The 18,850-nt window shown below is 36.8% G+C and overlaps 1 protein-coding gene across 6 annotated transcripts in view; it reads left to right on the top strand.

Moving 5' to 3' along the window:
• TBC1D5 (TBC1 domain family member 5) overlaps nucleotides 1-18,850 on the top strand; it is a 512,051-nt gene that overhangs the window by 384,804 nt on the left and 108,397 nt on the right. For all 6 annotated transcript variants that reach the window (XM_050938356.1, XM_050938354.1, XM_050938355.1 and 3 more), the window contains one exon: nucleotides 13,680-13,765. In XM_050938356.1, the coding sequence (XP_050794313.1) occupies nucleotides 13,680-13,765 (86 nt within the window). The remainder of the gene's footprint in view (nucleotides 1-13,679; nucleotides 13,766-18,850) is intronic.

Genomic DNA, 18,850 nt, shown 5'->3' with positions numbered 1-18,850 from the left:
TGCTGCAGGTGTAACAATAGTTCGATTCTTCCTTTCTCCCTGAGGGGAGAGGCAAAGAGAGGCTAGAAGGCTCTACAGAGTAGTGTAACCTGGAAGCGATGACTAGCACATTCAGTACTTGCTGACTTCTCTACCCCTTAAGGCTTTCCTGTGCGCTTCCCATTAGGAACATTAGATGCAGAAGGCATATTACAGTGGTCCCCAACCTTTTTGTCTGGTGGGTGCCAGACAAAGGACTGTGGCTGCGGTCGAGCATCCACCGAAATGCCGCTGAATTTCGACGGCGACGCCTCTCAATGACACCGCTTGTCAGTGGCAAGCGGTGTCATCAAGAGGCGTCAGCAACATTTTGGCAGATGCTCGACCGCTGACCAGGACGCGGGCATACCACGTTGGGGACCCCGGCATATTAGGTTCAATGCAATTTGCCTCCCCTGAGCTAGGGCAGGTTCCCTGTAAAGTTTCGTCTGAGGCTTTCTATGATTTTAATTGTGCCGTTCCATGGAGCTTCCACTGTACTCTATGGGCAGTTGTTCATGGTCCAGTATGACTTGTTTCACATAGCAAGTGCGCTCAGTGTCTTGTAAACATGTAAGGGAGACCTGGTCTCTATCCGTCAGAGCTTGAAATCTCAACTGGACAGACAGTTAAGTTCAGAAGTGTAGTGGAAGGAGCAGGGTTTCAGCTTGAAAGCAGTGTAGGTACTTCATTAATATGTATTTCTTTGGGAAGTTATCCTTGAAAGATAGCTAAATGCCAAATAATCTCACTCTTGAGGAGTTTTTCTTGCGGTCTAGACAAAACTGTAGAAAATATTATGTGGGGAACAATCTTGCCATAGCCTCTGGGGAATGGAGTAGATGGACCTAACTAATGTGGCTTTTCCAGCTCTGGATCTATGATTCTGTAGTCAATCTGAATTTGCTTTTTCTTCATTGCATTTCTTTATACCTCCTGGTATCAATGCCACGTCCTTCCTCTGTTGTCTTGTTGAGGATTATTGGTAAGGTTTTGGCCTGATGGCCCTCTCACTTTTTGTAGACTGAAATTGATAACTGTCCTTAGTGGAAGAGCCTGGAAGTGTCCTGGAAACAGAGCATACAGCTCTGTAATAGCCAACAAGTTAATGCAACTGCTTCTGAGGGGAAGCATAGAAGATTTCATATTTACAGAGCCACATTTGGGCCTACATAGTGCCCAAAGTGCATTTGATTATCCCCAGTTGGTAAGAAAATCTGGAATTCAGACTTGAAATTTGAAATCTGTGTTGTTGACCCCACTCAGGGCTACACTGGGAACTCGCTTAGCCAGATGCTTATTCCGAATTTTCAATTCTTCAGTAAGCAGTAATTCTTCTCAATTATATCTACCAATGGGATTTCTATCTATTTAGGTTTTTTCAGAATAGAAAGTTATGTGAAAACTGACTTTATATGTAAAAGTGTGTGTGTGTGTGAAGTGAGAAACTGGAGCAATAGTAGGAATTGTTCTTTTAATATATCCAAAGGAATTAATTATAGGTGTGTCTCTGAATAGAATACCCCAAAAGTACCTAATTTTTTCCATTTTTTTTTCACATCACCACTGTTGGGTACTGCTGTGAATTTTCGAAACAAATACTGTTAGATGAACAAGTAGAGATGTTGAGAGAGAGCAGTCAGAAGAATGTAAAGTGATTAAAAACATAGTTCTAACTAGAGTTGTTCAAATAAAAAAAAATTAAAAAACCCAATTAGAAATAAAAGTCATCGAAAATGTGAACATATTGTGTTCCTTAAATAACCAGATGTTCTCTCCCTCCTGAAGGCAGTCAGGGCTCGGAATAAAAGGTTTAAAACTATTGTTTTAAGTTGACTGTGAATTTTGCAAATCTGTTTTTACCCTTTAGCAAATAAAATTCTAATACAGCAACATAAGCAAAGTAATTTTCATCTTTGGATATTCTTATTTATATGGTGTTGTGTGTTGAAGTGTTAACCTTATCACAGTGACTTATTATAAAACTAAAGCACTACATAGAACATTACCATTTTCGATTACATACTAAGAACCTGACAACCATCCTTTGTTCGAGAGCTTACAATATTTATCCAAAATATTTCTGCAAAATAACAGTTTGTCTGCAAACCTTTTAGCAGGAATGGTTGTATTACTTGCGAGCAAGCTAGTTAGAAATAATACAGTTTTATTCAACTCTGAAGTGTTACTACTCAATAACAGTCTATTAAAATATCATTTAAAATGTTATATTTGGCTGTTTAAAATTAACTCTTATTCTGTTTGCCTGATTTTTTTTCAACATAGTATTTTAAGAAATTTAGTAACATTTTAAAATATTGGTTGAATATATTAATGGTGAATTACAACAGAATCCCTGTACACATGGCATCTCAAAGATGCTATATTAATTAATCAGAACTGATATTACAGTGGCTACCTTAGAAAGCAAGCAATAATATATGTTTTTAAGGTCATGATCCTACATATAACGACCAGCTAGAGGAATTTTCATTTCAGCCTTCAACACTCATCATGATCTGTGCAGTAAATGGCAGGAGAAAAAAAATTACATTACTAAGATTGTGAACTGAGCTGTTTGTACATTATTTTCAGCTGAATTTTCTTCTTAAGTAGCTGCTGCCACATCTCAGAGATTTCTCTGAGCTGGTTTCATGTGCCTGAAAGGCTGTTTAGCTTCACTTTCTTCTTCTTCAGATAAATTCTTTTCTATACACTCATTAGCTGAGGTGCTTCTGAATAGCTGGAACTATTCTTTGAAAGCTGCCGTTATTTCAGAATTGTTTGTTTCAATGTTTGTGAAAGGAGAGGAGCAGGTTTTAATTTTTTTTGTTGGTTAGCACTGTGTGCAATCTGTCATTAATTACCACTCTTTAATGACCAGATTGTGGCCAATCAGGAGTTAGTCTCTTTCAGCATTTGGACATTAGCGACTCATTAATTAATATCTACTCGAGGTGGAATTTTGATATCTAGTTTATAATGACTAGTTTATCACTTTAGAGTAATATCTGCTACAGTTGTCTCCCTCCTCCCCAAATAATTCTTTATAATGCTTATAATTTATTTTTAAATAATGTATGCTGTTCAGCCATGAGTCAGCTGACTCATTTCTAGGAGGCTGAAAACTGGGCATTGGCTAATTTTTTTAAGTGCTCTGTGCTGATAGGGAGGAAAGAAAGAAGGATTTTTAAACACTTGTGGAGCAGATGACCAGGAGTTTTCAGTGGCTCAAGTCCCAGCCCAGCTCAGCTTGCTTTTCTAGTCCTCCTGACAGAGTTACCTCACTAGCAGCTAAAGCCAGAAATCAATATTGAGGAGGCAGAAGGCCAGAAGTGAGACAGAAATGAGGTAGGCGCCATGGGTGAACTTGTAGGAAGGGCAATCAGGTGGGAAGTGTGAGGTCACCAGTGCTCTCGAAAGAGGGCAAGATGTTCTTGCCACTAAGTGATGGGTTTGAGGTCGAGTAAGAAGGCCTGTGTGATTGTGACAGAAAGGGAGGAAGATAGTAGAAAAAAAACTACTAATGGAGAAGAGGAAGTTAGGAGAAACTGAAGACAAATGAATTTATCTTTAACTTTTCAATGGTAGAACACGGAGAACCCTGATATTTGCCCTTAGTGTGTGAAGCATTAAGGGTCCATATATTTAACAAATGCATATACATTTTAAGGACCAAAAGTATGAAGGGTACTTCAGCCTCTAGCTTTATACACAGAGTAAATTCCTGCCACATTAAAGCATTTAGATGGTTAACTACCTGATTTACATATGTAATAAGATAGTTGTAATCTAAATACTGTTGTTTGCCTTCCCAGTTATATGTGCTTGCAATTGACTGCCAGCCCCAAATAGGAGGACAATTTTAGGATCACATTTTGAAAACTATAAATATACGTTCATTTTAAAACACAATTGTCTTGAGTTTTCAAATTCAACTCTTGTGTTGTCTTTCACTGTTAGAGCAAAGGTGATACAGGCAGCTACCAATTTAATGAAACAGTGTTTGGAATAGCCATATTGTCATAGGCCCGTATAAAAGTAATATATGCACTGTGAGTCAATAGTTACTATTCGTTTACATATATTTAATTTAAAACCAACATATCCCAGGCACTTTTTCAAATATTTTGATATATTAAAAAACTAAAGGGTCAATATTCATAATAAAGACTTACCCATCCTTGCCAAAACTGATCCCCATCTTCCCAAATATGCCAGTCATTTAATCAACTTATCATAACTTAGCCTTCCCAGCCATAGCATCTTATAGATCTCAACCAGTATTTTCAGGAAAAGCCTTGGAAAACAGAGTGCTCAAAACTAATCAATACCATTGGACCTCCCCTTTAAGCCAGGGGCTTGTTACCTAGAGAACCTGCATCAGTCATCATAACCCTGGTGGTAACACATGAAATGTAGAGGCAGTTTCTTAGCTAGTTGAATATATTTGTGATAGTTCCATTTATATTGACAGTTTAAATAAATAATGGAGATACACCTATCTCCTAGAACTGGAAGGGACCCCCCCCAAAGGTCATTGAGTCCAGCCCCCTGCCTTAACTAGCAGGACCAAGTACTGATTTTGCCCCAGATTCCTAAGTGGCCCCCTCAAAGATTGAACTCATAACCCTGGGTTTAGCAGGCCAATGCTCAAACCACTGAGCTATCTTCATAACACTTGGTGGATAGGCATCTTAAGTAACTAATAGCATGCAAATATTATGACAATCCACCTTAATCAGCAAGTGCATTTAAATGGAAATGGAGATTTGGGGAACTCAGAGTATATCAGAATAATTCCTGAAATTAGTTGAGAAATTGGGGTGAGTTCAGCGAAGAACCACAAGAATGATTAAAAAGGATTAGAAAACATGCTTTATCATAGTAGACACAGAACTCAATCTATTTAGCTTAACAAAGCAAAGGTTAAGGGGTGACTTGATTACAGTCTATAAATATCTACATGGGGAACAAATATATAATAACGGGTTACTCAGTCTAGCTAAGAAAGGTATAATGTGTTCCATGTCTGGAAGTTGAAGCTAGCCAAATTCAGACTCTAAATAAGATGTAAATTTTTAATAGTGAGAATAATTAACTACTGGAACAATTTACCAAGGTTCATGGTGGATTCTCCATCTCTGACCATTTGTAAATCAAATTGGATGTTTTTCTGAAAGAGATGCTCTAGGAATTATTTGAGGGAAGTTCTATGGCCTGTGTGATGCAGCAGATCAACTAGATGATCACAATTATCCCTTCTGGCCTTGGAATCTATGATTTGGATGCTGCTCTACAAACCATGGTGTGCCTATAGTCAAGTGATATCAAAGCAAGAGTATGGTAGTGTTCCAATAGTGAGGAATTAAGCAACACAATTACTGTGCCATAACTAATTTACCTGTCCTTTGTATTTCTATAAAGCAATATATACAATTGCCACATAAAAATCTTGGTGAGCTAATGGCTAGTCAAAAGAAACATTACACATGTTGATAACTTCATGACCCCAAACATTTTTTTAAAAGTTCCTTGAATTTTCTGACTGCTGGGTACCCAGGCAACTTTAATTCTGCCCCTATAGAGAGACCCTGGCAAAAAAAAGCAGTACCAGGGGAGTATTAAATGTAGAGATATGGTGTTTGGGGACATGGGATTATTGGGGAAGAGTTGGGGAGGACATAAATAGGTAGGGCAGAAGTTCTTTTTCTGTACTCCACTGTGGTAATGAATCCCTAACCAATGTCAGAGAAGCTCCATCCTCTAATAAGCGAGGTTTCCTTATGGTGAGATAGAAAGACAGGGGAGAAAAAGACTGGCATTAAAATACCCAAAAATAATGTCACCTCCAAACAGCAAACTGATTTTTAAAGACCGAATCTTTTTCTTCTTTGAACAGGAGCAAATAACAGTGGTAGAGGCAAAAGCAAAACTGATAATGTTTGATTTTTTTTTTTTAAGTAAGAGTGAGAGGAAAATGAAGCACCTTGTAGCTCTTAATTACCTGGTGCCAATAAAACCTACTGCACGTGAATTTGTTGGGGCTGTTTCTTTCAAATGACTAGTTTACTTATATTTGAAAAGCCATCTAAAGCTACTGATCCTGTCCTAAAGAATAACGATATTAGCTATCCAATGATATAATAAACCATATTTAACAATGTTAGAATGAAGTGATTATGGTTCTTCTTGTGTGCAATCTGACAATTCAATTAATCACTTCTATTTTGTGAAGTAGTTTATCAAAAAGTACCACTTAGAACAGTTTCTCTCTAATGAAAACTTCTCCACATCATAATTAACGTATTTAACTAAAATTTACAAAACAGAAACTGAGAGTTGTATAAAATGGATTCTGAACTTCTTAATATATGCAAGAAAGACTACTGTACTATGTCTAGTATAGTGTGATAAAATTATAGTGCAGGCTATTTTGACATGAATTCAGATATACTATTGGTATGCTGACACTTAAATTCAGCATAGTAAATATTAATGTATTAACCATTACAATATGTACAACTCTTAACTATATTATAGAATATTTCTGTCATCTCATTTTTGACTGGCAGGAAATTTTGGGTGTCAAAAGAAATTGCAAGATACATGTTATCCTTTTCAGCCACTATTTTATGGATAGTTAGGTTTGGAGATTTGAGGTGGAGTTTTATTCTTTTAATCTTTTTAAGGAGCAACATTTACCAAAGTGTGTCTGCAGCTTCCTTTATTTTCAGAATCCCAAAATGAATAGATCTTCCTATCCCGTGACTCCAAAAACTTAACTTGTCTCCATCCTTCATGGATATAGGCATAAATACCATACCACTTTTATTGTGGTAAGCAGATACGTAGATCTCAGAAGGTGCCTATTCCAGTCCTTTAGGAACCTCTTTCAAATTTTTTACATACCACATTGTATACAAAACACAATAAAATCATCATCTTTGCTCTCCAGATAGCATAAATATAAAAATGTTATGTTTTAAATCTGAAAACTTAGAACATGGGCAGGGTTAGAAGCAAGTCTAGCTGTGTGTTCCATTTTTAAGCTTGGATTTCCCTTTTCTAATGCTGTAAAACTTCTATTTCCTAGCCATCTAAGGTTTTGAGATACCAGGTCATAAATCTGTCATTGGTACCCGGGCTCACTATTTAGTTACTTTACTTCTGAAAACAAGGGTTCAGGGGAAAAAAAGGGTGATTAAATTGAAACATAGATTGAAATTATGTGGTTAAGCAACATTGTTTATGCAAGATGTGGAATTTACACAGGTTAGAACATTAGCAGGGTATTTTTTCTGTCTGGAATATTGATAAAGGCTGGTTTGGTATGCTTTGATCTGCCTGTTAAAAATATGATGTATTGTAAAAACATAAGTGAAAAAGAGCATCAACTAGTTAGGACAAGGAGCTAAAATATATGTGACCAAAATTTTCTTTAATTCAGATAAAAGATATTATTTATAAATCTAAATTAACATTTTTACCATTTTTCTTCTTCTCCAGAGAGAGAGAGAAGACCATATCGTACAATAGTTTGTAATGCAGACCATAATGTAAAATACTTTTTCTAGCATTTGAAACTCCCACTCGCCCGTAGGGATGCAGACTTCATATGTAAGGAAACTGGAGTCGGTCATTATTTCTAGTTGGTATGAGTTCAGGGAGTTCTTGTTTTTACCCAGTGAAGTGAATTCTTAAATTCTTTTGGGGCATTTTATTTGTTTCAGGAAAAATATTTCCTTGATTTTCCATTCAATCAATTGACATACAATAGTAATTCGTTGTACTTTTATAGCATTGTCTGTAGGCAATTCTCAAAGGTATTTTTATTTTTGACAAGCATTAATTAATTGAAGCCCACAGCATCCCTTTGAGAATGGTAAGTAGGTAGTTTACAGATAAGAAAGCTATAACACAGAGAGGGTTATAGCATATCACTACAAGAACCATTGATAGAGTTTGTCTCCTGTCATGCTGTGGTTAGTAACAATGCTGTACCTCTTCTTTTGATGCAATGTTAGATGTTAATATAGATATGCTAACAAAATATATATTGGCTTATATTTTAATCCATTGGCACTGAACTCGTTTACAGTGAGCAGTGGGGTATGGTGTCTGACAATACTGTAAAATAATAATGCCCCAAACAGTCATTACTATACAACATATAACTTCATTTCTTACAATCAGGTCTTTTTGAGATGTCTGAAAGTTTACTAAAAATGTTGAGCTGTTGTTTATATCTTATTTGCCAAACGCATAGCAAAGATATAGCTTCTTGGATATATAACAAAGAAAAAGAGTGGAGAGGTTACATTTTCTGGGCACCTAAGCTATTAGGTAGTCATTAATATGCACAGTCAAATTAATTATTGGTGCATAATGGAAAGTGACAGCTGTGAAACTGAACAAACTGTCTTCCTTATCTGCATTTTAGTTGTACTTCACTTCTGTTCCCAATCCACATTTTAGCTCTGTATGTATCAATTTTTATTGACGCGTTTCTTCTATTGCATTAGAGAAGGAAAAAGTAAAACCTTCACAGTGAATATGGGATCACAGATTTCCCCAACTTTAATTACAGGCAAATGAAAAGGAAAAAAATTAGCATTTTAATATAGAAATATCTTAGGCTTTAGAAGAATTATGATAAATCTAATGTTGCCTAGTGAACTAAATAAGGATATTACAACAAACTGTCTCCTTAGAAATATTTGTTTAAATAGAGGCTACAATACTTCATCTTTATCTTTTTTGGATAATTATTGCTATTTCAGGTGGTTTCTTGTTCCAGGTTTAAAATACCGTTAGTTTTTCAAAAAATTATAATTGGCAGCATTTCTTTGCTATAAAACTACTGGATGGAAAAAAAATTCCAGTTTGCTTGTGAGATAATTATTTTAGTGAGAGCTTTGTTCTATGTAAGATAATTACTTTGGTGAGAGTTTTGTTATGCGTATACAGTTCACTATTTCTGTTTCTTTCTCACTTGGTGGCATTTAGGTTATCTAGTTTCAGTTGCAATCTATTAAGCTAAGTCTTTTTCAGTGGTTGAGGTTTTCCCACCTGTCTAGCCTAAAACATCTGCAACATATGTTTGCATAACCCTGCAATGCTTTGCGTTTTGGGCCTTGAGAAATTCTCCCAGAGCTTTTTGCTTATAAACAGCTGAGCAATTCATTTCTCTAATGACGAGTGTTTTTCCCCTGGCATTGAGGCAATAATATGTTCACTAAAATAAGTCTCATTTTTCATCAGAGGCGCACATTTTAGACATCGTTTTACAGTGCTGTTTCATCTTCTGAACTTTCAGTATCTGGAATATTTAAAAACAAAAGGAAGGAGAGGAAAAACTAAATCTTAAATTGTGTTCTGTAGATTTCATCACCAGCACCTGCGCGCACACACTGGAAACCACCACATACTCACATAGTTAAAGCATTAGATTTATGTTAGTAAAAAAGCTTCCTTGATATATGGTACAACGATCTTTCTATGGCTTGTATCACTGAAGCTTACCCCATTATAAGATACTTAACTACATACATAATTTTATATAATTTTCTTGTTCGACTTTTTTTTAATTTCATGATTTGGGTTTAGCAAAACATTTTTCCTTTTTTCCCTACCAGTACCTCAGTAAAGTCTAGCTCAGGGAACCGGGCAGGCATGTTAGAATTTCTGTGACCACTGATGGTCTAAGCAATCAAATGTTTCACTCAGTTTTATCCGAAATGCTATCTAAAGTTATAACAAAGAGTTTAAAGACATGAAGCAGAACCTTTGCTGGTGTAATTCACACCATCTAAGCATCTGCCTGATTGGGTGAGATTCTCACCTCTGCTCCCACTCCTTAGCCAGCTAAAATGGCCAAAGGTAAGTGAAGCATCTCTTAAAACTATGGATCTGGTCTGGAACAGAGAAAGACAGCACAGATTGTCCTTGGGGACTCCCTTGCAAGCCCTGATGTTAATATATGCATGGAGTGGACCTGGGCGTGGGAGAGGTCTGACTGGGGGTGGGCAGGACCTAGCCCATGATGCTTTGGAGTTTTTGGACAGCACTGCTTTCCTATAGGCAGGTTGCTATAATTTAGACAGCTGCTCAGGACTGTCTTATTATGCAGAGGGCTGTTGCAGTTCTCAGAGTGGCTTAGAATCAAGATGGCACAAGGGTGACTCAAAGCCACAATAGTCACCCACGCCCTCTGGGCTGTGAATTCTGTGCTGTGCTTCTAAGAGATGCAGCACAGAATCCTTCACACGTATAGCCCTACTTTACATGCTTGTTACTATAGCTCTGCATAATATTTGCCCCTTTTAAAATCTGTTAATTCAAAATTAAAACATTAGAATGCCTAACAGGCTATCCAGTTATAAAGGAGAGAATTGAAAAGTAATTGAAAAACCCGCAGAAGGTTGTTAAAAGAATGGTATTTACCATTCCGCTATAGGCAGACTATGGATTCCTAGACTCTTCTGGCTAATGTGACATCCCTAGAAGAAAAATCCATGGTAATTCTGCATTTCACAGACCTATAGAAAGGCAAGGGAGGAGTTAATTTGTTAATCTTCTTAATACTCTTTTTATACTCTTTATCAAGGGCAATCAGCACATAGTACTAAGGTTGGGGTGTAGCAGATGTAAAGTATTGATCAAAGTACTTACATTAGTTGAGAAATAAAGGTATGAAAACTTTACTAACAAGTTATTAAACATGTAACTATAACTATACTTAATTGGAATCTACTTGGGGAAAAAGTAAAATTTGGTTGTGAATGCTCTGGTCAGTAGATCAGATTAATGTATTCTATGTGTCCTGAATACACAGCACATCTAGTACAGGGGAGACACAAAGTTGGGTATGTCTAGGAGAGAAATTAGTTTGAAATTGACAGAGAAAAAAATTGCATTTTTCTAGGAGTATTTCTCATCATGAAACTTATGCAATGGATATTCTTTAAAAAAATATGAAAAATAGAGAAGGTGCTATCAATAAAATCTGTGTGTCAAAATCTTAATTTCTGTTACTGTCTGTTTGAAATGCAGCTTTCAGAAATATTGACTATGTTTAGGTTAGTAGTTTTCAGATATCTGCATGTTAACATGTATGTCAGGTTTTTAAAAATAATAAGATTTTCTTAGAGGATATCTTGCAGTGCTAAAAACCATTTCCAACCATAATCCTCTTGGTTTTTATTGCCTTACATTTTAAATGCTGTTTTTTCAACATCATTTTTTTCTGAGGATTGTTTCCAACCCCCCCCCCCTTCCATGTAATAGTACTTTAAACTGCTTCTCCCTTTGATACCAGTAAGCCTCACGGGAATTTAAACAGGCCCCACTGAAAGCAATACTTGAGCCTCATTCATGTGTTCAAGTTAGATCATTATTCCTATTAATGGCTTTAAGTGCTTAGATAGTAGATCAGCTTTTCATGCCTTGAATTGCTCGTCATTTCTGCATAAATATGTCTTTCAAGAAATTGCTCCACATGATCTCATCCCTCACTTTCTTCCAGAAAAGAAAGTAGCATAATCCTTTCTTGATTTCTTGGAAGTTGGAAAAGAAAGCTTTTTTGTTTTAGCAAAAATAAACTGTATGTCCAATTTTTGGAAACAGGTTGCAAAACTGCGCATGTGTGATAGCCTTGTGAAAGTGAATTTTTCAATTGAATCTGAATCAACTGGAACTATGCCAGTAATTTTATCTTCTTCCTCCTCTTGTACATTGGTTCAAATGGTCATCAAGTCTCATAAAGAAAAATAGAAGCCTATTAAATTTGTAGGAGAAAAGTTACGCTATTTGATTACTAGCATAGTAGTCATAGAACCATCAGTTATCCTCATCATGTCAGTTCAGATTCGATTATCATAGAAATGCATTGAATTACCAAACCAGAGCAATAGTAACTAAAGCTGATTCATTGTTATTGCTATCAGTTGACGAGGACTGACTTACAAGCCATATAATGGGACAGAGTTATGCAAATATTGTTATAACGAGAAGAAAAATGTACGATGACCAGTACAGTGCAGGTGACAGAATAAATGGGCATTTGTTTTAATGCTTGTCTAATAGCCTCAAGTTTTTTATAACACTGCAACCAGTATATATTTAAACAATGTTTAATGTATTCCTGTAGGGAGGAAAAGTAATTTAATACAAAGGTAAATCTGACAGCATGAAAAAGTCAGGAAATTCTCACTGAGGGGTTCCATCACCAACTTTAAGTTAGACCCCAGCAATCCTTCTGGCTCTTTGATATCTATTGACTCTTCAGCATTAACTCTTCTTCCTTTGTCATATGCATTCTACAATATTCTTGAAATGCAAACCCCACCTACTCCTAAAAACACGAGAAGGCTGGTCAAAAAGGAAGGGTTTCCATCAATTCCCTGGAGAGTGACAGAGCATGGGTTCCCCAGCCCATTACAACAGTGGGCAAGGAAAATGAATTTCCCACATGCGGAGGTGGGAAAGCATATAAGAAAGTTTTCCATTCCCTTGTGTACTCCCAGCGCATCAAGATGAAAATGTAATGTACTTTTTCCTTGTTTAAAAAAAAAAATTCAGAAAGCATATTGTATTGCATTGATTAATAAATTGTATGTATTACAATAAATACCAAAAGAATGACGTCAGGATATTTCAAATTAATATATAAAAGCAAAAGGGGAAAAAACAGTTTTAGAAAAGAATAAGTTTGTAACATAAATCTTTCAACAGGTATTTATTTGTATCAAATAGTGCAGTTTTATGCACTACATTTAGATTATTGCACAGAAAAATGTATTACTTTTATTTATCCCTTTGAGTATTCATGGTGGAAGGGATAGCTCATTAGTTTGAGCGTTGTGAGTTCAATCCTTGGTACATAATTCTGTGGTATAGGTTCTTCAGTATTCCGTAGAATATTAAGTCCCAAAATAGGTAATTTAAGTTCTACTTAAGGCAAAGTATATCAATACATTAGTTTATCTGAGGTGAAAATAGGGACTAACAGACAAACTCTGTTTTCAGCATTAATTGTGTACAGGATAGTACAATGGGATCCTGGCCTAGATTCTGAATACTGTGAGGTTTGGGGGGGAAAAAAGGTTCTGTGTGCCATCTAGTGGATATATTTGATTTGAGCAGCAAAACATAATTCTAACATGAAACCAATCTTTGTTTAACTAAAATGTTCACTAACAAGTTGGTACATTAATTTTAAATTAGAAATTATAGCTTGTCCTTACTATTAATGTTTTATTTAATATGATCTCTTTCTAGGTAGATGTTTTAGTGATACACTTCTACAGTCAGAACTAGAGAAAAGACAAAACTAGCTTGGAACAGAACTTCCCCAGAAAGTTCAGATCCAAACTCGAACATTGTAGCTCAATCCCCTTTCTACAAGGATGAGTATATGCTTAGTTATGGTATTTGTATAAGAGTCTTAAAGTCATGAGATGATAACAATGGAATCTAAAATATTTCAAAGCTGGCTTTCTTTTTTTATATATTGTTCCTACCTTTATCAACTATGGTCCTGGGAATAAAGAAATGAGTTTTTAATCTATAATCCTTATTAACTTTTATATTAAGAGACTGATGCCTAATTTTTATCAAATATTTTCTAACTTAAAACATTGTAACACTCTTTTCTGTAGAAAAATCCAAGACCAGTGACTTACCAATTCCAACAAAATTTAGATTATTACAAAGCACGTGGAGCAGACTTGATGAATAAAACCCGGTAAGACACTTTCATATACGTTGCATTTTAATTAACACCTTACCCCAAAATAGTTAATATTTTATATGTTGCTTTGATTCAAAACGGGAATTATGCAAGCAGTATATGGAACACAACTGAATATTATCATATTTTAGAAATGTAGGGCTGGAAGTGAACTTGAGTTGTCATTTGTTCCAGCACCCAATGCTGAGGCAGGACCATGTATATCTAGACTATCCCTGATGGATATGTCTAACCTGTTCTAAAAAGTCTTCAGTGGCAGGGATTCCACAGCCTCCCTGGGAAGCCTGTTTCCGCATAACTGTCTTTATAGTTACACATAGTTTTTCCTAATATCTAACCTAAATCCCCCTTGCTGCAGATTAAGCCCATTGCTTCTTGTTCTGCCGGCAACATGGAGAACAATTGGTCACTATCCTCTTTATAACAGTCCTTAACTTATCTGGAGACTGATATCAGGTTCTCCCTCAGTCTTCTCTTCTCAAGACTCAACGTACCCAATTTTTTTAACTTTTCCTCGTAGGTCAGGTTTTCTAAACCTTTCATCATTTTTGTTGCTTTTCTCTACACTCTCTCCAATTTGTCCACGTCTTTCTTAAAGTGAGGCTTCTGGAACTGCACACAGTCCTGCATCTGAGACCTCAGCAGCGTCAAGTAGAGTAGAACAATTATCTCTCATGTCTTACATACAACACTCCTGTTAATACACCCCAAAATGATGTTAGCCTTCCGTGCAACTGCTTCATGTTATTGACTCATGCAATTTGTGATTCCATATACCCCTGGTTCTTTTCAGTAGAACGACTGCCTACCCAGTTATTTCCCATTTTTGTAATTGTTCTCTTGGTTGTTTTTTTTTTCTTCATAAGTATAGTACTTTGCACTTGTCTTCATTAATTATGTTGAAATTAATTTTTTAATCTTTGCACAATATTCTAAAAAATATTATTACAAAGCGTGCTATATTCTAGCTTGCACACTCTCTCTCCCAGGCTAGGGTCTTGTCTACCCTTGCACTAGCTTAAAACTGATCTAGTGAAATTGGTGCAAACCACTGTATGGACATTCTTCAATCAGTCTGCCACAGCTTCTATTACTTTATCTTATTCCTTTTAAACTAATTGAAGAATGGCACACAGCAGTTTGCAACAGTTCAACTAAACCAGTTTTAAAACGCATCCTTGGTTAAACCAGAGATCTAAATTCCATTACACTAGGTACTGTACAATCATATAACATAAACATGGTTTCTGCCTCAGAGCACTTAAAGTCTAAGTATAGCGACCAAGTTTCCAAACAATACCCAGTCAAAGCATAAAGGGCCAAATCCTGCTTGCCTTACTTATGGTTTTATTTCATTGAAATCAGTGGGTCTACTTTCGTGGTAAGGAAAAGCACAATTTGATCCTTAAAATACAAGATGCATTTGTAAGACCCATGTTTGTAGTGCTATCTGACCAAAAAGCTCTGTTTTATTAGAATAACCACTGTATGAGCAAACTACCACAAATGTAAAAATTCCAGGATGGGTTTAATATTTGTATTTGTATTTTTTATCAGGCTTAAAATGAATTGATGCTATCCCATGGATTGCAAACTTTGGATATTGAAATGGTGGTTATGGAATGTGCTGCCATGCCTGTGCTAATCTTATCATTGTAAAATAAATAAAAGAGCCACCAATCTCATTTTTCACACACCTCTCCTAATACAGTGCCAGCTTGCAATGTGCAAGGAATTTTAAATTTTGAGGGACTGGAAACATAAAAAGCTTCTTTTTTCTAGGTTCTTTCTGTGTCCTATGATGATATCAAGTGACAATTTGCGAAAAAGACAATGATATTACATCACAATGTGATTAGCAGTGTTACTGTACTATGTAATAATGTTCTAGTTATTTGTCCTGTTAAGAAACTTAGAAAGATGGCTATCCAGAGAAGGATGTCCTGCCCCAGGAATCATGGTATTCTTTTTGTATTAACTGAACCTCATTCCTTGATCTGTAGGGTCCATATTCTTGCTGCTCCTGCATTTTGACTTGTGTCATGAGGACTTTGTTTCTTTCTGATGGACAGGGAAAACTCAAAATATAGTCTCCACCTGCGCTATTCTATAGAAGATTCTACAACCTCTCTTCTGCTACCCTCCAATCTGCATTCTTCGTATACTGTTTTAGGAGGCCCAACTGCAGCTTATTATATTTTTTCTCTCTCTCTCTCTCTCTCTCAGGTATTCTCATTGTACTACCCTTTAGTGGAACACCCAGGCACTCTATTAACTCCTACGGCAAGACTTCTTGACCAGTTTGCTTCTGAAGAGCCCCTTTGTCTCTTTTTCAAAATAAAGGATCTCTAGAAATTCTGTGTCCTGCACACACTTGTGGTGTGCTGCAGCTGCTTGCTGTTGTGTCTCAGATGGGCCATGCTGCAGAAACATAGTAAAGTATAATTGTAGGACTTATGTGCTAGTGGCTCTCCCTGCAGCTATCGTGGAACTTGCATGATAGCAGTATTGCAGCTGCTGGCAAAGCTTTCTTCCCCACTTAAGGCTTCCTGGAAGGAGACAATTCTAATTAGGGCTGTCAAGCGATTAGAAAATTAATCACGATTAATCATGCTGTTAAACAACAATAGAATACCATTTATTTTAAATATTTTTGGATGTTTACTACATTTTCAAATATATTAATTTCAGTTACAACACAGAATACAAAGTGTACAGTGATCACTTTATATTTATTTTTTATAACAAATATTTGCAATGTAAAAAACAACAAAATGTATTTTTCAGTTCACCTCATACTAGTATTGTTGTGCAATCTCTTTATCATGAAGGTTGAAATTACAAATGTAGAATTATGTAAAAAAGAACCAAAAAAACCTGCATTCAAAAATTAAAGAATGTAAAACTTTAGAGCCAACAAGTCCACTCAGTCCTACTTCGTAGTCAACCAGTCACTCAGACAAACAAGCTTGGTTACAATTTGCAGGAGATAATACTGCCTGCTTCTTGTTTACAATGTCACCTGAAAGTGAGAACAGGCATTCGTATGGCACTGTTGTAGCTGGCGTTGCAAGATATTTACGTGCCAGCCACACTAAAGATTCATATGTCCCTTCATGCTTCAACCACCATTCCAGAGGACATGTTTCCATGCTGATGACGGGTTCTACTTGATAATGATCCAAATCAGAGTGGTCTGACACGTGTTCGTTTTCATCATCTGAGTCAGATGCTACCAGCAGAAGGTTAATTTTCTTTTTTAGTGGTTTGGGTTCTGTAGTTTGCACATCAGAGTGTTGCTCTTTTAAGACTTATAAAAGCATGCTCCACACTTCGTCCCTCTCAGATTTTGGAAGGCACCTCAGATTCTTAAACTTTGGGTCGAGTGCTGTAGTTATTTTTAGAAATCTCACATTGATACCTTCTTTGCATTTTGTCAAATCTGCTGTGAAAGTGTTCTTAAAACGAACATGTGCTGGGTCATCATCTGAGACTGCAATAACATGAAATATATGCAGAATGCCGATAAAACAGAGAAGGAGACATACAATTCTCCCCCCCCCCAAGGAATACAGTCACAAATTTAATTGATGCATTATTTTTTTAACGAACATCATCAGTATGAAAGTACGTCCTCTGGAATGGTGGCCGAAGCATGAAGGGACATACGAATGTTTAGCATATCTGGCATGTAAATACTTTGCAACGCTGACTACAGAAGTGCCATGCGAACACCTGTTCTCACTTTCAGGTGATGTCGTAAATAAGCAGGCAGCAGTATCTCCCGTAAATGTAAAGAAACTTATTTATCTTAGTGATTGGCAGAATAAGAAGTAGGACCGAGTGGACTTGTAGGGTCTAAAGTTTTACATTGTTTTGTTTTTAAGTGCAGTTATGTAATTAAAAAAATCTGCATTTGTAAGTTACAGTTTCATGATAGATATTGCACTTCAGTACTTGTATGAGGTGCACTGAAAAATACTATTTTTATCATTTTTACAGTGCATTTACTTGTCATAAAAATATGTGAGCACTTTGTACTCTGTGTTGTAATTGAAATCGATATTGAAAATGTAGAAAAACATCCAAAAACATTTAATACATTTCAATTGGTATTCTGTCGATATAAGTGCGATTAATTGCAATTAATTTTTTTGAGTTAATCATGTGAGTTAGCCGATTAATTGACAACCCTAATTCTAACCATTACATGTGGCACTGGAGGATAGAGCACTTCGATTCTGACACAGCGGCGAGATGAGGACAGACACATGGATGGATTTTAACTCACAGGCCACAACATTTATTAAGTTTAAATGCAGGGGAGAGCCAAAACCTGCCCATCATGTAGGGGTTACAGGGCTCCTACCATATAACCCGTAACTCTGAGTGGATGTCCTCAGCCTAACCTCTAGGACTCTGCTCACCCCACAATAGGGACAGAGGGTGCAGAAGGGTGGGAACCTTGACTGGTGAGGACCACAAGCTCTGAACTCGACCCACTAGATCTCACCCTATCCCATGACCCCAAAGTCCATCACCAGAATACCAGGTCTTTTATCCTTTTAACTGCACTGGAAACTGGCCACAAGTTGCGACAAGTTAACTCCACCAGGTAGCTGAGTTGGATACTAAGCACATTCCTCTGTAATCTGCTGTGGCATGAAGGTGCTGCAAGGGCTGTGAAAAACTCCCAGACCTCTGCCAATTGTCCCTATTGGAGAAAATATTCCTTCCTGACCCCCTATGCAGGCAATGGGCTAGACCTGCAGCATCTGCCAAACTGTTTTCCCATTTCATGTTCAGATGCGATTGGGTGGGACTGCTGGAATAGAGCTTAAAAAGAGCATGGCCCATGCTCCAGGTGAAATCCTGGCACCTGGGGAATGCTTGCCAATGAGCAGCACTCCCTGTCCCACATGTGGCCTTGTGGGTTCCAGAGACTCTGACAGGGAACAAGCTACCTGGTTTCCCTACTGAGTCTCCCTCCCTTGCCGCTGGGATTATCCCCCTTCGCTGCTGGCCCAGTCAAGTTCCTCCACCTGTTGAGGTGGGTAGATGGCATATGAAACTGGTCTG

Source organism: Gopherus flavomarginatus, chromosome 2, assembly GCF_025201925.1.
Source record: "Gopherus flavomarginatus isolate rGopFla2 chromosome 2, rGopFla2.mat.asm, whole genome shotgun sequence".
Classification (NCBI taxonomy): domain Eukaryota; kingdom Metazoa; phylum Chordata; order Testudines; family Testudinidae; genus Gopherus; species Gopherus flavomarginatus.
The sequence above is the reverse complement of the archived record's forward strand: the minus strand, read 5'-3'. Positions and strand labels throughout refer to the sequence as shown.